This window comes from Phyllostomus hastatus, unplaced genomic scaffold (assembly GCF_019186645.2).
Source record: "Phyllostomus hastatus isolate PE091 unplaced genomic scaffold, TTU_PhHast_1.1 phas_scaffold_216, whole genome shotgun sequence".
NCBI lineage: Eukaryota > Metazoa > Chordata > Mammalia > Chiroptera > Phyllostomidae > Phyllostomus > Phyllostomus hastatus.
Window position 1 is genome coordinate 8,976,502 of NW_025334018.1, and position 20,749 is coordinate 8,997,250.

At 50.4% G+C, this 20,749-nt stretch overlaps 1 protein-coding gene and 1 non-coding gene across 2 annotated transcripts in view; one reads left to right on the forward strand and one right to left on the reverse strand.

Annotated features, from left to right (window-relative positions):
* The window catches only part of PHGDH (phosphoglycerate dehydrogenase), a 34,180-nt gene extending 21,436 nt beyond the window's left edge, over positions 1–12,744 (reverse strand). Inside the window, exons 1-3 of the mRNA XM_045817194.1 lie at positions 12,464–12,744; positions 4,179–4,330; positions 1,997–2,062 (exon numbers count right to left, since the gene is read on the reverse strand). Of these exons, the coding sequence (XP_045673150.1) occupies positions 1,997–2,062; positions 4,179–4,330; positions 12,464–12,601 (356 nt within the window). The 5' untranslated portion in view covers positions 12,602–12,744. The remainder of the gene's footprint in view (positions 1–1,996; positions 2,063–4,178; positions 4,331–12,463) is intronic.
* Positions 1,028–1,112, forward strand: LOC123804880. Its single transcript, XR_006783230.1, has one exon. It is a non-coding gene; the product is annotated as a small nucleolar RNA SNORD62 (small nucleolar RNA).
* Positions 12,745–20,749: the final 8,005 nt, after the last annotated feature.

Genomic DNA, 20,749 nt, shown 5'->3' on the forward strand with positions numbered 1-20,749 from the left:
CTCCCTCTAGCTGCCGTCCCCAGCTGGTCATAGGGCCAGGTCAGGTCCTCACCAGGCCAGACTCGGGGACCAAGAAGTGGGCGAGGGGCCTCCCGAGGGGCCTGACTTACAAGAGGAGGAGGTAGAGCAGGCAAAATGGGGAAACCTGCATTTGTTGCGTTCTCCTGTCTTTCTACGTCGCTGTTCTTCTCCGGCACCTGAGGAGCCCCTGTCATCTGTTCAAAGTGCCCCTCTCCAGGGCCCCTGTACCCACAGGGCCCAGCGCTCTTGACCCGCCTGTTCACAGCTCCCATTCCCGCGTGTTACTGCCCTGCCGGGACAGCAGTCTGATTAAACATACAAGGTATGCGAGCCGGCAATTCCTTCTTAATGGGTACTTATTTCCTAGTTTTGAGGCATCTTTGATGGGTGAGGTCAAGGATGAGGGACTGGGCCGGGGTGCCCCCTTTAAATCATTCCATTTTCCCGACTCCTGGACAGGGGAAAAATGATCCCTGCTTCCCAAGCCTTTCTTTCCACCTCCAGGGGGAAAAAAAGTGAGAGAATGAATTAGAGAGAAAGGAGATCCTTCCCTCCCTCCTCCCCCACACAAACAAACAAACAAAACAAGAAAACTCAAAAACCAGCAATGAATTTAACAGCACAGGTGACACCTGGGCTCAGGCCTCCCCACTTGTCTGGGGGGCAGTTCCATGCAGCCCACAGGGTCTGGAAGATCCAGACAGCCGGCTCAGCGACCCTTCCAGGCTGGGTCCCTTCTGCTGTGGCAGCTGTCCCTGTGCCTCTTTCTCCAACCTCCTCCCCTCTTCACTGGCCAGTGAACACCAGTGAGTACATAAGAGGACTTATTGCAGGTAGAAATCTCGGGGAGAGTGAGACACCGGGGAGCCCCTCTGGGTCCTCCCCAGCAGGAGGGAGAGCAGTCTTGGGAGAGGGAAAGAGTAACATCTCGGCCCCAGAAGATTTCAGGCCTGAGCAGAGAAGCAAGGAGCCCCGGCTGCCTGGCTGCTGGTTTAAGGATCCAAGGTCTCAGAGATTCAATTCCAGTAGAGCCTCTGACCCTCCCCTGTGGACTCAGCGCCAGGGAGATGAAAAGGAAAGTGCCCCAGAGATCAAGGAAAAAGAATCCAAGGTTCTGCCAAGGGACCTAGGGCAGCTCCCTCCCCTTACCTGGCTCCACGCCCTTCCCCTTGGTCACAGAAATGCCTGTTCAACATAGTCATGTTACTGCCCAACACGTGTGAGTCCATCACACATATTGTGTGTGCATCCAAAGGGTCCTAGGCTGTCCCCTCTACTCAAGAGGCCCCCACCCCCAGAATTCTGGCGAAAAAAGCAAAAGATTTAACCATTTGTGTTCCCTGGTGTTAGGAGCCCACAAGGAGGCACAGGGATCTGAGGGCAGCTTTTTATTCTACTCTATTACAACACAGCTCTGTGAGGACGGTGACAGAGAGGTTAGGCCCTGTCACCAGGCCAGGGACAAGGCTCAGCTGAGGCATCCAGACAGCTTCTTGGAATGAATTAACACTGGAGCTTAATCCTAAAGAGTGAGCAGTTCCCCAGGCAAAGACGAAGACCTTGGGGAAGGTGCTCCAGGCAGCAGGAACGGCATCTGCAAGGCTCCGAGGATACAAGGAGATGTGTGGAAACCGACCGCCAGGACCGGCACAGAGGAGGGATGTGGAGGGTGGGAAGTGAGAAAGGAGAAATGAGAGATCGTGCACAATTCCTCTCTCCACGACCCTGCCCTGGGCGATGAGCGGCAGCCCAATAGCTACTCCTGCCCATTTGCAAGCGCTCAGAACCGACCTTGGTGCTCCAGAGCCAGTGCACTGAGTATTCGGCAGACAACTGAGAGCCTTGAAGGCTCTGGGCACTCTGCACGTCATGAAACCAAAGTGTTCCTAAGGTTCTGTGGGTCACTCTGCCTGGGGAATCATACTAACTGACATACCAGAGGGACTGGCTCTGCTGTGAGAAGTCAGCCACTTACCTGGCCAGACACAGGATCATCCCACAGGTGAGCTCCGCGGCACTGAGACTGTTCCCGTTGGGGGTGCTGAGGAGCCAAGGGGAGAGGGGACATCAGCGGGCCCAGACCCAGCACTCCCACCCCCGGCCCAGCAGGAAGCCTGAGGACCCGCTGTGCTTCCTCTCCTGCTTCGCAGCCCACCCACCCTCGATGCGAACCCCACACCACCGCCCCTGGCTTCACTGGTGTGGCGCTGCTGCACCCCGGGGTGGGGAGGAAACGCTGGCTCTATGTTCCCACGCGGAGGGACCCCCAGTAGAGAAACACACCTGGTCTCTCCACCGAAACTGACTTCTTGGAGGCACGGAAGTGTCTCCTCGACTGGGAAAGGTGTGTGTGGCCCAGACCTTGTCTGTCTCCTCTCATTTCAGAATCTACCTGCCTGCAGGACGCACAGATCCGCCGCGGCTCCGAGGCAGCCATCGGCCAGGCTCTGTGCTCACGACGGGCGATGCGTCCATCAGACGCAGAGGTCAGCCCTTGCCCAGAGACCTCCACAAAGGTGCCCACCCTGGCTTTTATTAGTAACAAAGTGAACAGTTTTATCTCCACCTGTGGGGCTTCTCCTCCCATCCTTCAGCCAGTTCTAAGGTGAGAAAGCTCCCTTACACCTTTACACTCAGAGCAATGCTGACTCGGCCCATGTTACGGAAAGGAGAAGAGATGGCAGCCTGTGCAACTATTTTTCTTTTTCCAGGCCTTTTTTGGTTTTGGGAGAGTTTATTAATGTACATGTGCACCCTCCTTCTTCCCCTGGGTCTTTTCTTCTCTGGAAATGAAGGTTACAAGGAGAGAAAAGGTCCAGAGATTCCTTATTTTAAAAAAGATCAACACGAAGGGATTCTCAGACATCCTGGTGGCTGCGCTTGGTTGGGGGTGGTCTGGCACCTAAGACGGGAAGACGATGGCCACAAAGAGGACACTGAAGTCGATCAACTCAAGGCTCCAGCTTTTGCTATGAAAGGTGGGAAGTACGTGCTGGGGTACAAGTAGCCTCTGAGAAGGACCAGAAGTCCTCGCCAACAGCTGCGTGGCCTGAGAAGGACTGACGTGGAGGACTGACGTGGAGGACTGGGCCACGCTGGCCGAGACTGGTGCCCAGTGCCGTCCACGATGGCACTGAATCCGGCACGGCTGTGGGGAGCACCAGAGCACGCACACTGGTGGCGTCATTGACCCAGGTGACCCTGGTATCATTAGAGGCATGTCAGGTCAGACCGGTGAGAAGTAAATCATGCAAAATCTTTCTTTAATAAAACTGGTTTTTTGACTTGGTTAAAAAAAAAAAGGGATTCTCAAAGCCCGTCTTTGCAGCAGACCCTGGCTCCCCGTTCCCCAGCCAACAGGCCCGACGGGCTGCTGCCCCTGGGGCCAGGGCCGGAATGTTGCAGGGGCTGCTGGTTAACATTCCTACTGCTGGATATTGCCCTCAGCCAGGTGACAGGCCAACTCAGCCCTACCCTACAGGGGGGTGGAGGAAAGGACTGGAGGACTATGAGGTTCCCAAGGGAAGAAAAAAGGACTCTAAGGGACAGAGGAGTGGACTGGGGATCGTCTTGCCTCACCGGGAGCCAGAAAGGAGTGTCTCTTTGCACTGGCGTGCTGACAATGACGTTTCCCCTGAATTTCTGCAAAAACAGCTCCAGCGGGGACACTTTTCCTATTGGCCCTGGGGCGTGAAAGAGAAACTGTGCTCTTGGCTCCAGTGGGTGCAGGGAAGTGAGGAAGATGAAGAGTGCAGAGTCACCCTAGTAGCAAAGGCTGTGCATTTGCATTTGTTTAGAGTAGGAGCCAAGCTAACAATATCTGGCTCCAGACAGAACAAGGGAGGAGGAGGGGCAGAGCTGCTTCAGAGGAGACAGACCAATTCACTAACTTTCCTCGGCCTCCTGAACCAGGCGGCCTCCTGAACCAGGCGACAGACTACAAACAACTGTAGGGTGGGTTTGTGAGGCACTGAGTTTACAAAGAGAGCCTCAAGGTCAAACCCTTGGGCGCCACTAAGCTGGAAGCACTGACCACCCTAGACCAGGCCTCCTCCTCCTGGAAGCCCTCCGACTCCAACCCGGCTTTCTCCAAAGTAAGGTTTCTCCTCCCTCCTTGAGGACTGTCTCCACACCCTCCCCCGGCCTCCACGACTCACTTCATGACCAGGACGCCCTTCCTCGTTGCGGCCTCCAGATCCACGTTGTCCACGCCCGTGCCGGCCCGACCCACCACCTGGAGCTTCTCGGCTGCGTTGATGACATCAGCGGTCACCTTGGTGGCCGAGCGGACAATGAGGCCTTCGCAGTCCTGCGGCAGAAGGAGAAACACCTGGGTGCACAGAGCTGGTCTGAAGACCTCCTAGAGCTTCTCCGCCCCAAGTGGGGGCTGCCACACGCTGGTGGACTCAGAATGTTCTCGAGGAAAGGGAAGCAAGGGCACCCATGTACTGTTCACACACCCGAGAGGCTCCACTAGTCAGGTCTGGGTTCGAACCCAAGCCCCATCCCTTAGGAGCTAAGAATCTGAGCTTCAGCCTCCGAAACTGTGGGGGAAGAGGCAATGGGACAGGACAGGCACAGCGCCTGGCACCACAGCGGGCCCCGGCCCAGGGACGCCACTCCTGCATGGGCCCTGAGCAACGACAGGAGGGGGGGCCGAATCCCACTCTGGAAGCCCCCGTGCTGGAACATGGAAGGCACTCCGTGAGTGTTCTGGTTGGCTGAATGAGAAGGTGAAGTGCGTAAAGGGCAAAATGGTTGAAAGCAAAGCATTTCCTAAAATAGAGACCAAAGTAAGGGGAAAGGGGAGAACAATGAAACTGGTCCACAATTGCTCAGAAATCCAGGCAGCATTAGATTAAAAATAATGCATATGTGGAAAAAAAAAGGATTCTAGTCATCACAGCCACTTACTTTACTTGGGCTTAGCTAGACCCCAAGACTGTCTTCAGAGGCTCATCCAGACCACCCCAGGGCACCTTCCCACACTAAGGATATTGTTGCTGAAACACCCAATGAGCACCCCTAAGAAACACCCCAAGAGCACACATCTGCCCCAAACTGGCTGTCCCAGGTGGGTGAGGAAGCAGCAAGAGTCGTCGCACGAGCAGCAGGCTGGGAGTCGAGTGGGGAGTCTGGGTTCTAGACGGAGGCCAGCCACGTCACCCCTAGTCTGGTCTCCACCTGCACGAGGGTTGGAGCAGATGGCCCCTTGAGTCCCTCCCACATCTGACCTGACTCCCATGAGTAAAGTCTCTGGATTTTCCTCAGTGAAGCTGTGGCCTGGATCCCACGAAACTTTCTTTCCTCCCTTTGAGGCCTGTCCGGAAAAAGTCCGGCCATTGTTAATGTAACCAGAGTGGTGTGCATGACCTCGATGTAACCTGGCAGCCCAGGAGGGTGGACTGGAATGCCCATGCGTGAACAATGATGACCTCACTGTACTAGCGGGTGGGGGCGGTAGGTGCCCTTGAGTGAGGATGTGTACTGTGTGACCGTCGCATTCAAAATGACTGAGAGACTACAGCAATGAACCTGCATCAGACTTTGCATTAAGCTTGAACAATCCTCTGTGGAAACTACTGGGGTGATTCAGAAGGCTGCAGCTATGGGCAACTGGTGACTGGCAGCTTCATCACAACAAGGTGCCTGCTCATGCCTCATGTCTCCTGCAGAGTTTTTGGTGAAACATCAAATCACCCAAGTGACTCAGCCCCCTCACAGCCCAGATTTGGGGCCCTGTGGCTTCTGACTTTTCCCCAAACTAAAATCACCTTTGAAGGGGAAGAAATTTGAGACCATTGATAAGATTCAGCAAAATATAACAGGGCACATGATGGCAATTAGAACTGTGTGAGGTCTCACGGTGTCTACTGTGAGGGGACTGAGGTGTCAGTGTCCCATGTACAATGTTTCTTTTATCTTGTATCTTCAATAATGTGTCTGTTCTTCATATCACATGGCCGGACAGCTTCTGGACAGACCTCGATCTGGCATCATGCTAGGTCCTGTCAACACGAGGTGAACTCACAGCTCCGCCCTCGAGCTCACGGTGGCACACACAGGAGAGCTCCCCATCGCACGTGAGTGGTGTGATCTCCCTGTGTCCAAGGCAAGGAGAGCTTAGAGGAAGCAGACAGCAGCCACCGTGTCCGGGCTGCCGGCCAACACCAGGTACTCTGAATACCTCCCTAGTTGAACATCAGCCAATGCCCGGGCAGAAAGGGGACACTGCTGTCTGTCCCACATTCAAGTCCACTGCACTTGGCTCCAAAGGAAAGGATCCCCCTGCCTGGCCGAATACTGCCAGTTTTTCAAGACACAATCAATTTCCCTTCCATGAAAGCTTTGAAAAAAAGCCTGGACCCCCTCACTGCACCTCCTCTATTTTCTTATCATCTGTTTCACATCTAGACGTCCTCTCTCTGACCGCAGTTTGCTTTCCTCCTCTGTATTTTAGGTCTCTAAGGCACTTTAATAGGTGACACTCAGTAAAACACTCCGCTGAAAAAATGAATCCCATGATCAGAGAGGCCCATGGCAGCCTAACCTCACCATTCTCCCCACCCCCACCGTCCTTCCCAAATATCTGAACTGGTCACATGATTGAAAACCCAGCCTCAGAAATCCCATCTCCAGACTAGGTAAAGAAGAGGATTAAGATCTCTATATACGTGAACACTCAAGAGATTTCTGAAAAGGGAGAACAAGCTGGGAGAGAGAGAAAAAAGTTCAGAAACTGCCAAATCAATGAACAAAACTCAACAGGCACTGGACAAACAGACCCACGTACGTGCGGGAACTTAGGAAACAAAGGTGGGCTTCAAACTCATGGGTGAAGGAAGATCTGTACAATAATGGCACCAGGAAAAGGTGATGAACAAGATATTTAATTGCTACCTCGCTACAGATTTTTTTAAATGTAGATGAATTAAAGAACTTGTTAAAATACAAGCATTACAAGAAAATGCAAGGGGACACATTTATGATCTCGGGACGGGACAGTTTCACAAGCGAGGCACAAGTGCCAGAAATCACCGAAGAAAATACGCACAAATTTGATTGCATGTGAAATTTGAACTTCCGTACAGAAAAGACCCCATACACAGAGTTAAAGCCAAGCTTGCAGGGGAGAAACTCCTCGGAACGTGTGTGACAGAACAAACATTCATCCTCCAAAATAATCAAGACTTCCTACACATCAATTTCTTACATGAAACAAAACACAGTTAAAAAAAAAAGAAGCAAAGCTGTAGTAAGTAGGCACTGTATAGAAGAACTAACAAAGTGGCCAGTAATTTATAAAAAACTTGTAAACACTAGATATCAAAGAAATGTGAATTTTAAACTGTTGTATCTTTGTAGTTACGTGGGGTTGTCAAGCACAGCAGAGGGAATGTACAGGGCGGGCACACGCAGGTTCACAGTTGTGAGTACGAGAAGCAGAATTCATTCTTGTACTATTAAGTATTAATTAGTGTATTATCTTCCAGGCAAACAACTGTAAACCTATGTCTGCCCCACCCTCTAGTCAGTAATACTGTACTAACTCTGAGTGGTGCCAGGCGGGCACTAGAATTACCAGGGGGATCACTCGGTAAATTATTTAAATGTCTGATCACTATGCTGTATGCCGGACACTAATGTAAAATAATATTGAATATCAACTGTAATTGAGTAAAGCAAAAAAAAAAAAAGAAGCTAACTTAATGGTAGTTTAACATACCCTTTTTAGTTGACCTCGTTTTCACATCAGAGTATTACCATGTTTGCCATTTTCTCATGAACCAGTGATACACACAGAATTCTTAAATTACTTTCAGATTATTAAGATGTTCCTTGCTACACATCTCTGTGAACTGATTTTTAAAATCAAATCAAATTGGGAAACTTCCTAATTCGCCACAGGATGGTAGTAAGGCGAAGTCGTGTATTAGGTTCAGATGATCAAAACATGGTGCTTTATCTTACTGTTTATTTTTATGTTTTTATCCTCACCAGTGACCTTTTATGTTCACCAGTCAGTGCTCCATGTGGTAATTTCAGGTATCACATTGGCAAAAAGAAAGTTGATAATACTCAGTGTTGGTGCAAAGGTAGGGAAGTAGGCGTGTAAATTACATCACCTCCTTGGAGGGCAATTTTGCAGCCCGGGAGCACACTTTTAAGGCTTATTCCTTTACCACCAGCAAGGGCACCTTAGGTACCTGGCAACACAGAGGAAACAGAACCTCCTGTGAAGTGGTCAGCCCAGCACCAGGGGTCAGAGTTCAACTAACAAGAAGTGGACAGGGACCACCCAAAGAGTCGCAATCTTATTACCACTTTGCCTCTTCATTTTCTGGGCCCACATCTCAGGCCCAGTCCTGCTCTGCACATGCTAGTCCAATCACCCCCCAGTCACCCCCAAGGGTCTGGCCTCCTTGAATTCTCTCTCCAAAGCTGCCACCACCCTCCCCACACCTTGGGCGTCTGCCTCTCACAGAACAGAACAGGGGGGCTGTGGGGGAGGACAAAGGCTCCCCAGCCATCCACCCCATTCTTGTAGGCCCTGCCGACAAGTTCAGGACGAGCACTTGTTTTTCTTCAATCAGCCCAGCCTCTCTCTATGGAAGGATCTCCCTTAGGGAGATTTACCTGCAGCCTCTCTCTACTTTTCCCAAGGGGTAGTACCCCTCAAACCAGCTTTCTTCGGAGCCAGGAAGTCTGAAAAGGCTCCATTCAACCCAGTACGGATGTGCACTCAGGGCTTGCCTGAACCAAGAGGACAATCTGCCCTTCGAGACTCCCATTCAGCAAACCCTGGGCCCACCCCTGTTGGCCTGCGTTCACTAGCTTCCAAGGCCTCTTCCACCCTCCACAACCACAGCTGCGTTCAACTGCATCATCAGCTGCTTCAATCAGCACGTATTTAATGAGAGACGATGTGCCCACCTATCTCCTGCTCATCCCACAACGCACTGGGCACTGGGCACTCTCGGGCACCATCCTCTCCTCAGGCCGCATGTCATCCCTCCCAAGCTTTGGCTCCATGCAGCCTGCTCCTCTCCTCTCCTCCTGCAGAAAACTACAGCCTTTTGCAAATCCTCTGTAATGGGATTCATCCTCAGTTTGCTGTGATTCTACCTTTTCTCCCCAGCATCCCCAAGGTCCTCTTTGGCACTCCCAGGGTGGAGTACACCTCTCTCGCCACTGTTCTCTGCTCTTTACGTGCGTTATCAGTGTTAGGAGCATCTGCTGGCGCTGGCGCAGGCGCACCTCCTCCCAGGCCCCATCCCCAACCCCATCCCCCAGCTGCCTCCGCGCTGGAGAACAGCAGGCCCCTGTTCTGCTGGAGTGATGGCTGCTCCGCACAAACTGCCAACTCAGCAGTGGAAACCCATTCACGTTCCCCAAGTTCATACATACTTTCTTTCCCAACAAGGACAGGCTTGGCCTTGGGGGTTGATGCTAGCCTAGCATTGCTCATGCCTCTGGTTTAAATCATGCAAGAAGCCCAAGAGAATTCCCAGGTCAGTTCCGGAGCCACAGAGGATGCAGGTAGGCACTGTTCTGTACAACAGGAGTGATCCCAGTTAAGTTGGGGACGATTTAACTTTTGCAAACTAAATCCTGGTGTACCATCTGGAAATCCCTATTTTAAAGGAGCCTTTCAAAAGACCCTTGCATGGAAATTTATTCCCTTCTTTATCTTTCTTAAAATTCTGAGATAAAGGTGTCGATGTGCTTCCCTAAGTTATTACCAGCATGCAGTCTAACTGGATTCTGACCAGCACTGCTATTTAAAGGGACAGGAGAAAACATGGCAACACATCACATACAGTGAAGTTATTATTTCATGAAACTCTAGTGTGTGCATGTACACATATGTGTGTGTATACTGAGTTGTGATGTAAAGTGAATTTCGGATAGTGGGTCCCGGTCAAAGTTTAAAAGCCACTGGTCTGTGCTAAGAGTTAAATGTTCCTTGCATATTTAAGACGTGGCACCTGCAGACAGAGGAGGAGTACAGTCTGTCTTGTGAGTTCCAAACAAGATGCTTTAGCTTGCCAAATCAGTGTTTTCTAAACATTTTGAATTAAGACCCACAGTTAAGAAACACAAGATTAAATTGTGATTTTAAACTCACATACCCCACACCCCCCCCAACTACACACATAATTGAAACAAATTTCATGACATAAGATTAGCCCTAGTATCTCCACTGCTCTCTGATATTTCTTACTTTGTTGTTTTTTTTTTAAATGCTAATCATGACCCATTAAACCGACTTCATTACCCAGTAATGGACTAGCTGTGACTTGCTTCAAGTCTGAAAAGGACCGTCCCGGGGTAAGTGAGAGAGAGCAAGCCGTGCCTGCCCAGAATACCAAGTGGGAGCGAGACCACGCCTGGTTCAGGCCACGTGCTGGAGCTTCCTTCAGTGTTAACAAAGATTTAAATGGGGGGCGGAAGGCGGGGGGGAAGGGGAGGGCCACTAACGCAGAGGCCTCTGCGTGCAGAATAAAATGGCACAGAGCAGAGAGGGACCCTCCCGTGGGCTGCCAAGGAGACTAACCAGCTCTCCCAACTGAATGCTTTACAGAAACAGACAGGATGGCTGGGCACTCGCTCCCACACAGCCCAAGGATGCCTGGCAGTCTAGCCAAGAAAACACCCCTTCTGTCCTGCAAGTTCGCAGGGCCCTAACAAAGGCCTCCGGACTGCAGCTCCACACTCCCAGCATCCACCTGGCCGAACTCCCAACTTCACCGAAGCCTCCACTTCTGCGGAGGCCTCCTGTTCTTTCCAATTCTGTACTTACCCCTCCCCGGTTCTTCTCAATGCCGAATTTACCCTCCGTAGTCCATCTCCCCCACCCCCAGTCCCCGTAAGATCTCAAACTTCCGTAAGTAAGCTACAAAGCCGCCAAGGGAAGGCCACTCTCCCACTCCAGTGATCTGGTGGAGGTCGTTGATACCATCCATTCAGAAGAGAAGGTGAAGAATGTTAGGTGCTCTTTCTCATCTAGACCTACCCTGCTCCTTACTTAGGTCAGAACCTGGGCCCTCGCCCCCCACCCCGCCCGGGCTGATCGCCCCTTCTCTCCGCTTTTTCAGCGGGCAGACCAAGCAGAGGCTGAGCTGCTGCTGCCTGGTCTCATTTTCCACTCATCTGGTCAATCGTCTCAATCGCCGTTTGGCCAGGCTCCCTGACTCGCCTACAAGCTTCCCAAAGGCAAAGACCGGCCAGACACTTCTCTGAGTGGAGGACAGGGTGGATATGGGGCTGGGGAGCAGGGCGGGGGGAGGCGGGGTGCGGGGAAGAGCCCCTGGAGAAACACAGCAGCAGACACAACGGCAGAGAAAGCTGCACAGACAGTGCTGAGGACCATGCGGTAGCGGAGCTGCCTCTTTAGGGGGAGCGAAGGGTGGAAGGGGCGGAACCATCTTGAGACTGGTTGAGGCTGGGGGGTGGGGGGTAGACACCCAGGTGCTGGGAGTATAGAAGTGCAAGAGCTGGAGTGAAGAGTTCACAAATCAAGTGACATTCACTGGATGAAGCCTCCAAATCTCACAGGGCCATTACAACCAAGGTAGATTAAGACTGGAAGGGCTGAGCTAATTCCATATCACGACAGAGATACGTTCCTTAGAAAGATTTGCTAAGAAACAGTATATCAATTTCCTGGAGGCGCCTGGGATGGATTCTAGTTCAGTCTTGTCATTCCTGACCAGAGATGAGGCCAAGGAGAGGCCATCTGCCAGGGCCACGTGCGGAGACCAAGCCTGGACCTCCGCGGCAGCGGTGGCGGCCGCGTGGGCGGCCCGGAAAACTCGGGCGCCCCCAGCCCGCGCGTTTCCTACGAGCTACCAGGAGGCGGAGGGGCGGTGAAAACTCGCAGCAGTCTTGCGTCAGACGAAAAGCGGGTACGTTTACTGCCTTTTCTGCAGCTTCTCCAGCTGCCACGAGACAGGCTGGGACTCGGCCAGCGCTGCCCCCACCCCCCACCCCCTGGGAAGTCAGGACTCCGCAGGGCGAGCCAGGGCTTAGTCCGGGTAGAATCGCGGGCCCCTGCGCCGGAAGCCACTTTGGCGCGCCTCCCCCAGTGCCCCCGTGCGCGGGGCCCAGCTGCCAGGGCCACTGCGCACCGAGGCGCTGGGGAGCCGCGCTGGCATCCAGCGGGTAGCCTGCAGGATCCGCTGGAGCAGCCTACACATCCCACTGCTCGCGGTGGCAAGCCAACATGAAAAGCGCGGTTGCAAACTCAACGGAAAGTTTACATCCTGCAGCTCGCTGCCGTTGTTCCTCCCTCCGTCTCCCCCTCCCCCAACCCCCAAATCAGGAGGCCCCAGGACCAACTGATACCCGGGACGGTGTGTGGGGGTGGGGCGCGCTGGCCGGACCGCAGCTGCCAGCCTGCCTCCGCGGAGGATGCTTGTCGTCTTCCCTCTCGCCTTACCTGCAGCTCGGCAATTAGCTCCTCTTTGCTCATGTTCTGCTTTTCCACCACCTGCAGCCCTCCATCTTGCAGGATCTTCCGGCAGCAGGGGTCCAGGCTATCACTGATGAGCACTTTCCGTAGATTTGCAAAGGCCATTACTGGAGCCAGCCTCAGAATCGACCGCTCTCCCAGCGCAGAAACACCTAAACCCAGAAGATACTGTCGCGACCGCCCGGGCTAGAGTAACTGGGCGGGACTCACGATCTCCCGCTCCCCCTTTATCTCCCCCTTCTGTTCCTACCGTCTCCTTTTGATTGGACAGAAATGCTCCAACTCGCGATGGCTCCGCCTTCTCCTCGAGGTTCTCAGCCTTCAGTTCCCCTCCCATTTTATTATTCCCCCGGCATTGAATTTCTCAATCTCAGCCAAAACCCTTGCCTGCACCTGGTGAGCGTATAGAAGCACGTTTTACGCTGACTGGCTGATTTATATCTGAAATGAACCGAGAAAGATTCCTTCTCACTGTGAGAGCAATGTTTCATCTTCACCTCTTTCCTCCTAAGGACTCATTCATGAATTTCTGAATAGCGTTTATAGAACACGCGCCCATTATGTGCAAGGCACTGTGCTGGGTGTTGAAGAGGGCTGGAACATTAAAGAGACATAGCCCCTTTCCTCCGGTGGCCAAACATCTGAGAGCACTAAGGACACAGACACGGAAGGTTAAATAAAAAGCAATAGGAAACTGTTTCTAAGAACTCACAAAGCAGCAATTAATTCCAACTGCATGATGCAATAAGAATCCGGAGTTTAAAAAACGCAAGGACCCGATAAATTTAGATAAAATGTTTATTCAAGTTCGTTATTCTCCTCCTCCTCCACTTTCTCTTGGATAATAAAAATGAAGAAAAGGAAAATCATGTGTGCTGACGAAGGAGGCACTTCCCAGCTCTTGACTTTCTGTCTAAACTCCACAACGAGCATGCTCTCCCATGCCCCATATTATAGAAGTATTGGAGAATTCCATTTTTGGATTATTTCTCTTTTTCATAATGTATTTCAATTATAATGGACATACAGTATTATGTCAGTTTCAGGTGTACAACATAATGATTCAACATTTATGTATTGCACCTTGCAAAGTGATCACCACGATAAGTCTAGTAACCATCTGTCACCCTAATTATTATGTTTTTGATTCTATTTCCTATGCTGTACATTACATCCTGATATCTTGTTTTATAACTGTAAGTTTGTACTTCTTAATCCCCTTCCCCTTTTCTACCCCTCCTCTCTGGGGACCATGAATTTGTTCAGTCTGGGGTTATGTAAGGCCCTCTAGGATGAGAAGCAGAATCGGGGGAGCTCTCGAACGTCTGGCCCAGTTAGCTGCCATGGGCCGTTGTTCTGCACCATTCAAACTCAGGTGCAGATCCTTACCCTAGAGCAGTACGCCACATCGATACTATAAAGGAATAAAAGTTTTGGACTGCCAGTTCCTAGGCACAAATCAGATTCTCGACCAAAGGCTCGCCATGGGAAAGAAGATCATTTGTTATCCTGTTTACTTGTTTGATGATTTCTTGTTCCCGCATCCCAGCACCCAGGAGTATTCCACTTCCCTTCCTCTCAGGAGGTGGCCAGCAGCCCTGGGCGTGCTGGGGACACACAGTGGAACCAGAGCTGGAGGCCAAGGAAGGGACTTGGGAAGCACCCATTTCTGTTACTACTTTCCTTCAACCCCTCCCACAACTCACCTCCTGCTTCCATTCAAGGTGGAGTCTAAACCCAGCTCTCTCTAAGGTGTAACTTAACCCCTTTACCCTAAGTCAGACGTCTTGAATACTATTGAAGTCACATCCCAGCGCTTCCATGCCTGTCATCTGGGCATTATTTTTTTTCTTTTTAAAATGTATTTATTTTTAGAGACAGGGGAAGGGAGGGAGAAAGAGAGAGAAACATGGATGTGTAAGAGATACATCAGTCCGGTTGCCTCTCACACTCTCCCAAACTGGGGACCTGGCCTGCAACCCAGGCGTGTACCCTGAACCGGTGACCCTTTGGTTCACAGGCCGGCACTCAATCCACTGAGCCACACCAGCCAGGACTGTTTCTTTATTATTTATGCCACAGGATGAAGGACACTTCTAAACCCATTAAGAAAAATAGTTAACAGATAAGAGTCAACTTCCAGGTGGAAAGGAGGGCGTGTGATAATTTTTACCATCAATAAGTCAGAAATGTTCTCAAATTTCTGTGGCATTGTCTTCAAGCTATTTCACGGTGCCTTGTATAACCTATAAGTGAACAGTTCGTGTCCTGTTCCCCCGCCCCACTGAATCAGAGATACAGCTTTGTAACCCTTTAATAGTGCCCAGCACGGTGGTTTCCACGTTGTGGAGATTCAGAAGAGATTTCATTCACAAATCAATGTACTGAACGTGTATTATGTGCCAGGTACTATGTCTTAATACTGGGGATGTAGTGAAGCATGAGACACATATCTTTCTTCAGAAAGAAAGAAAAACAACATTTAACGTATAGCATTAGAACTATAAGGACGGATGTGCTGAAGTGCTTTGGGAGGAAGGAGGAGAGCCCCCCACCCCCCCACACCCCTACCCCAGCACAGCTTAGGGGCACCAGGCAGGCTCCTTCTGGCAAAGCTGCCTCTGAGCTGCCACTTGGGTGCTCCTGGAAGACAGCCACTGAGAGGCTAGAGGATGTGGAGATAAGTAACACTTAATCTGCCTTCAAACTGCTCTTCAAATTGCCTGGCCTTGAGAGCTGAAGAGGAAATAGCCAAGTGGAGAAGAAGTGACATTTACGAAGGCCCAGAAATGTAAAGAATTGCAAAGTAGATGCCAAGGGGAGCAGATGAGACTGCAGAGGGGCCAGGGGCTTCCCTTGAAGGGCCTGGCCCTGAGAGGGAGTTTAAACTTGACTCTAAACTTGGATCAGAGGTGCTGAGTAAGTTTTTAGAAGTGATAGGATTAAATTGGCTGGCTGAGCTGAGCCCTGATATTGCTAATGTAGATTGAATCCCTCCCCGCACATAAACCCCCAACAATCACCTCTATTTCCGACACCTATTGCAAGGTGAGGGTTTTACTTTTATAATCGAGGGTTGGAGCAGGGGGGATATTCTCCCTGTCCCTGTGTTGTTGTCTCCTTCCATAAAACAGGACGTTTGGCCCCCTTGGAAGTGTTAGGAACATAGTCCTTTTTTCTCCAGACTCCTCACTCCTTCCCCTCCCCCGGCTCCAGCCCCTTGGGAACTGTTCCGATGAGTGAGTTTGGGGGAAAGGTCCCCGTAGGAGCCCAGGCCAGCCTCTTCTTGGCTCTCTTTTGGAGCAGGAAGCCCACAAACAATACGCACACTCCTGCTTCCAGGAGTGTGGTGACCCCACCGGGGCAGGCCAGCTGCTCGCCCCATAGAGGAGACGGTTAGTGGGGGAGGGAGGAGCATGAGAAGCAGGAATCTCATCCAAACCCACATCGAGAGGAACAAAACAGATCTCGAGAGGTAGATGAATTGTTATCTGTAGAATAGGCACATGCGGATTTGAATCCCAGCTTCTCAAGTTACTAATAACGTGACCTTGGGCAAATCACATTGGCTGTCAAGACATAGTTTTCTTTTCTAATATGGGACTAATAGTAGGACAGTGCTGACTTCGTATGGCAGTCGTGAGGATGATGAAATCAGGCAAAGCGCACCGGTGAGGGCTGTCTGTAGTTGCTTGGCTTTCCCTCGCCCCTTCGTTTGTTCAGTCAGTCCGTCCGGCAGGCAACACACGTGCATCGAGAGCTGGTCATCGCCGGGCACCGCTCGGGGTGCTGGGAAAGCAGCCTTGGACCAGAAAAGACGGTCGGTGACAGAAAGTGACTGTCACCAATCCCGGTTGGTGACAGAATATACCTAAATAAATGGAAAGTGGAACAAGGTAATCTCAGGGTGTGGTAAGTATAATGAAGAATATAAAACAAAGTGATGTAATGGAGGATGGGGGCAGGGAAGTGAATTTTAGACTTTATCACCAGGGAAAACCTTCCCAAGAAGAAGATTACTTGTGTTGAGGCCGAAACAAGGAGCCAGTTTTGTAAAAACACTAAAGCAAGAGAATTCTAGGCAAAGGGAAAAGCAGAACAGGTCTGGCACTTTCAAGGACCTTGCCCACGAATATTTCTGTAACACCTTCTATGTTCCAGGCACAGGTCAGGCCCCGGGATGAAGATGCTGAACAAGTCACAGGAGGTCCCTGGGTTGGCAGCGCCAGTGTCGCTCCTCCAAGACAAGGGGTTTAGATTTTATTCTAAGGAGGTTGGGAAACCACTGAGGGGCCAAGGAGGGGCAAGTATTACCGAAGTTTTAAAATGATCACTTTACATTAACACACAAAGCTCCTTTCACAGTTTGTTTTTATTATCGCTATGATAAAGATGACAATGATAATGATGAGCAGAGTTGGGTCTCTTGTTTGGCACCTGAAGCAACTCAGTGAGGTACACTCTGGACCTGACAAGGCAGCTCTGAGTGTGCAACTAATACAAACCAATGAGCCCTGCCTGGTGCAGCTCAGTGGATTGGGTGTCGTTCTGCAAATGGAAAGGTGGTCGGTTCAAATCCAGATTAGAGCACAAGCCTGGGTTGGGGTTTCAGTCCCCAGTCAGGGTGCTTACGAGAGGCAACTGATTGATGTTTTTCTCCCTCTCTTTCTCCCTCCCTTTCTCTCTCTCCAAAAATAAATAAATAAAATCTTTTTAAAAACCAGTGAATAATGGATAAAGTTAACCACCTAAGAAAATAACCTGTCCTGAGGGAAGGTAAATGCCTGATGAAGGAGTTTGGGGCACCAGCAGATCAAATTAAGGGGAGCAGAATATTGTTTTCATCCAAATGCATTGAATGTCAAAAATAAAAATAATTGATATAATCGATTGTATTCTGATTTCTCTGCAGGAAGAATATATTAATAGAAAGGCTGGGCTGCATGTTCAAGAAGTCGATCCAGGCGAGCCCTGGCTTTCACGCAGCGCTGTTCCGGCAGAAAGGGAGGAAGACAGCGCAGGTGAAGGACAGACAGGTCATTGGCAAGTTGTGCTTTGATGTGGTGCAGGGAGAATTCACCAGATTTTACCATGTCTGTGCCAAACATACCCCTTCGGGTTGTGCAACTCCCTTCCATTGCCATTCTTCTCGGGAATTTACTTCCAGAAACTCTGATACCCGGGAGGGGCTGCCGGGTGGACCTGTTCTCTCCAGGCCTCGTCCTCTTTGAGTCCTAGGGCAGAAGGAGACACAGGCAGAAGTGGGAAGGCTGTTTCTGAAGGGCCCCTGTCCACAGGGACATGCCGTCCAGCGACACGGGGAGAGGGGAGTGAATATCGATGTCACCAACACTAGACAGGCAATGCCTCCTGGTCATGAAGGGAGCACTGAGGTCTGTACCCTGGGCTCCTGTGAGTGAGGCTGATGGTAGACTCTGAAACTCGGATCCACACCAGGACCCTGATAAAATTGCACTGTGAACTTACCGACCTGGGAATGGTGCCTGGGCTACTGTCTTGGGAGTCCGGTCTTCAGAGAGCTTCCCTCTGCGATCTCCAGCTAGCTCTCCTCACCTTACCTTCAGCTGCAATATCTCAAGAGCTGTGGAAGTCCTGAACTCTGTAAGAATCTGACAAAAGCTACAAGCCCTCTCAGCTCCACTGTGCGGTTTTGGGGGTTCATGCACCTCCTGAAGCCTATTCATGGGTCTCCTAGGATCCATGAACCCCTTGTTAGAAACCCATATTTACATGGATCGGTATAGCAACAAAACACAAAATAGCCACAATAATAATACAAAGGTTACTGAACATTTTTAAGTGCTAGATAAGTATAATTTGGTAAATCCTGTGATACCAGGGAGGGGCTGGTACCACAACTTTATGGGGTAGGTAGCACTATTATTCTCCTTTTACAAATGACCTATCTGAGACACGTGGTTATATTTATCCCAGCGTCACAATTTAGAGGAATAAAATGATTTACCAAAGGTTACCTGACAAGAGGTGGTAAATGTAGGATCAGAGCATTTCTTTAAATGTCTAGTTAAACTTCTAATTGTGCTGCCCTTGAATCTTTCAAAATGAACTTGAAGGTCCTTCCATGGATAAAATAACACATTTAACTCAGAAACAACAGAAAAGGCCTGAGTGTTATAACTATTGATGACAGGCAGAGATGAGGGGTTCTATTGCCCAAGAATCTGTCTAATGTTGACATTTACTAAGAAATGTGAGTCTTGGTGCGGTAGGCAGAATAATGTCCCCCAACAATGTGCACCCCTAAGGGCCCTGAACCTGTGAATACATCACCTTACACGACCAGCAAAAGGGCTTTGCAGTGTGATGATGTTCAGACGTTGGAGATGGGGAGATGACCCGGGGGCTGGGAGGGGTGGTCACCAGAGCCCCTGGAAGGAGGACGCAGGGGTCGGAGCGGGAGAGAAGGCCACGTGACGATGAAGTGGGGAGTGGAGTGATGTGCTTTGAAAACGGAGGAAGGGCCCGCAAGCCAGGAACGCAGGTGGCCTCTAGCTACTGGGAAAGGCAAGAAGACGGATCTCCCCCAGAGCCTCCAGAAGGACACCTGGGCTTCCCAGCCCCGTGACACTGGCCTCGGATTTCTGAACTCCGGAGCTCAAAGGGGATAAACGTGTGTTGGCTTCAGCTGCCATATTGTGACACTTTGGTATTACAGTGACAGAAATTTAATATACTTGGAAACCATGCAAAATAGAAAGAACAAAATTTTATCCAGGACAGAGAGATTGAGTAGCAGTGGAACAGAAAACTGTAAGGGACAGGAACGGTAGAAAGAACAGGAATGGACCCACTCCCCACCTTGCCTCTAATTAACCATGGAGTTTACATTAAAACAAACAAACAAAACCCTGGGTAGTCCTGGTTAAGAACTGTTAAAAAAAAATTAACTGAGTTAATTTGAAGATCTAATTGGCTCTGTTAAGTGATTCACGAATAGGGCAGCATCCCATTTAACCGTTAGGAGCATGTGTGGAGAAACTATACAAACGGAAGGTTTTTATAGGAAGAAGAGCGAGGCAAGGAGGCTGTTAACAAAAGAAAAGAAAGGATCATTTTTAGACCAGGACATCTTTGGGGGGAAGAGACCAGGGAAGGGTTTTTGTGAAGCAGCTTGCTTTTCTTCCGTGGGGAACAGAGAAGGCCCACGTGACTCATGGTCTCACTGGTGCTTGACCAGAGAATTCCAGACTGGTCGATTAAAATTTTGTTTCTGCAAGAAACTGAAACAGCAGTTAGGTCAGATATTAAATCTAGGCTTGGTACCATGGGCTTTGTCACAGGTGATGCTATTTTGGGCCTGTGGTTTTCTCTATGACAGTGCCAACTGAAAAAAAATCAACTAGCTGTTTCACCACCAAAAAGAATGTATTCAGAAAAAAATAAACGTTTGCAGCCCAATGCATGCAGATATGGCGAGCCGTGTGCATGCTCTGCCTGCGTGCCAAGACGGAGTGTATTGACAGAAGGGAAAAGGAAGTTAAGGGAAGGGGAATTTAGAACCATAGACCTTTATTGCAAACATAGAGTTCTTCCGGTAGGGTTCTCACATGTACAGTTTGTGCCATTACACAGAGTTCAAGAACTTCCACAAGCCCTAGCTCCTCCCACAAGGCCTCCCAACTGATTGTTTGCTTGAAGTCCCCCTCGCCTTTATCAATAAATAGCCTAAAGTGAGAGACAGGATAGATGGGACCAGAAATTGCTCCCACCGTCTCCTCCCTGCTTACTCCTCAAGCATCTCTTTCCTGGAGTGATGATTGATTACGGATGCCTGAGAGATGAGAGACGGAAAGTGAGGGCTGATAAGCTGCCCACCCCCAACCGCTTCAAAGGGCTGGATTTTGAGCCAGGGAGCGTGGCACTATAGGCAAAATATTAAAGAGGCACTTGAGGGAGGTGACCCTGGGTCACAAGGATTGCTGTCCCAGCGCACTCAGGGGGTAGAGGCACGGGGTGAGAGGGATGCGTTGTCCTTACTCCTCATTCATTCTTTCCATAGACACTAGATCATTGAGCAACTGTGATGTGCCGGGAGGTGCTGGGGTCCCGATTTCAGGGAGTCTACTGCTAGTGGAGGGAACAAGACTTAATCAAATAAGCACACATGAGGGTATAACTGAAACTAGCACAATTGTTATAGAGAATTGGTTCTTTGAGATTCTTGAATGAGAACTTAATCAAGACCCGGGGGCTGGGGGAGGAAGGGGAGCA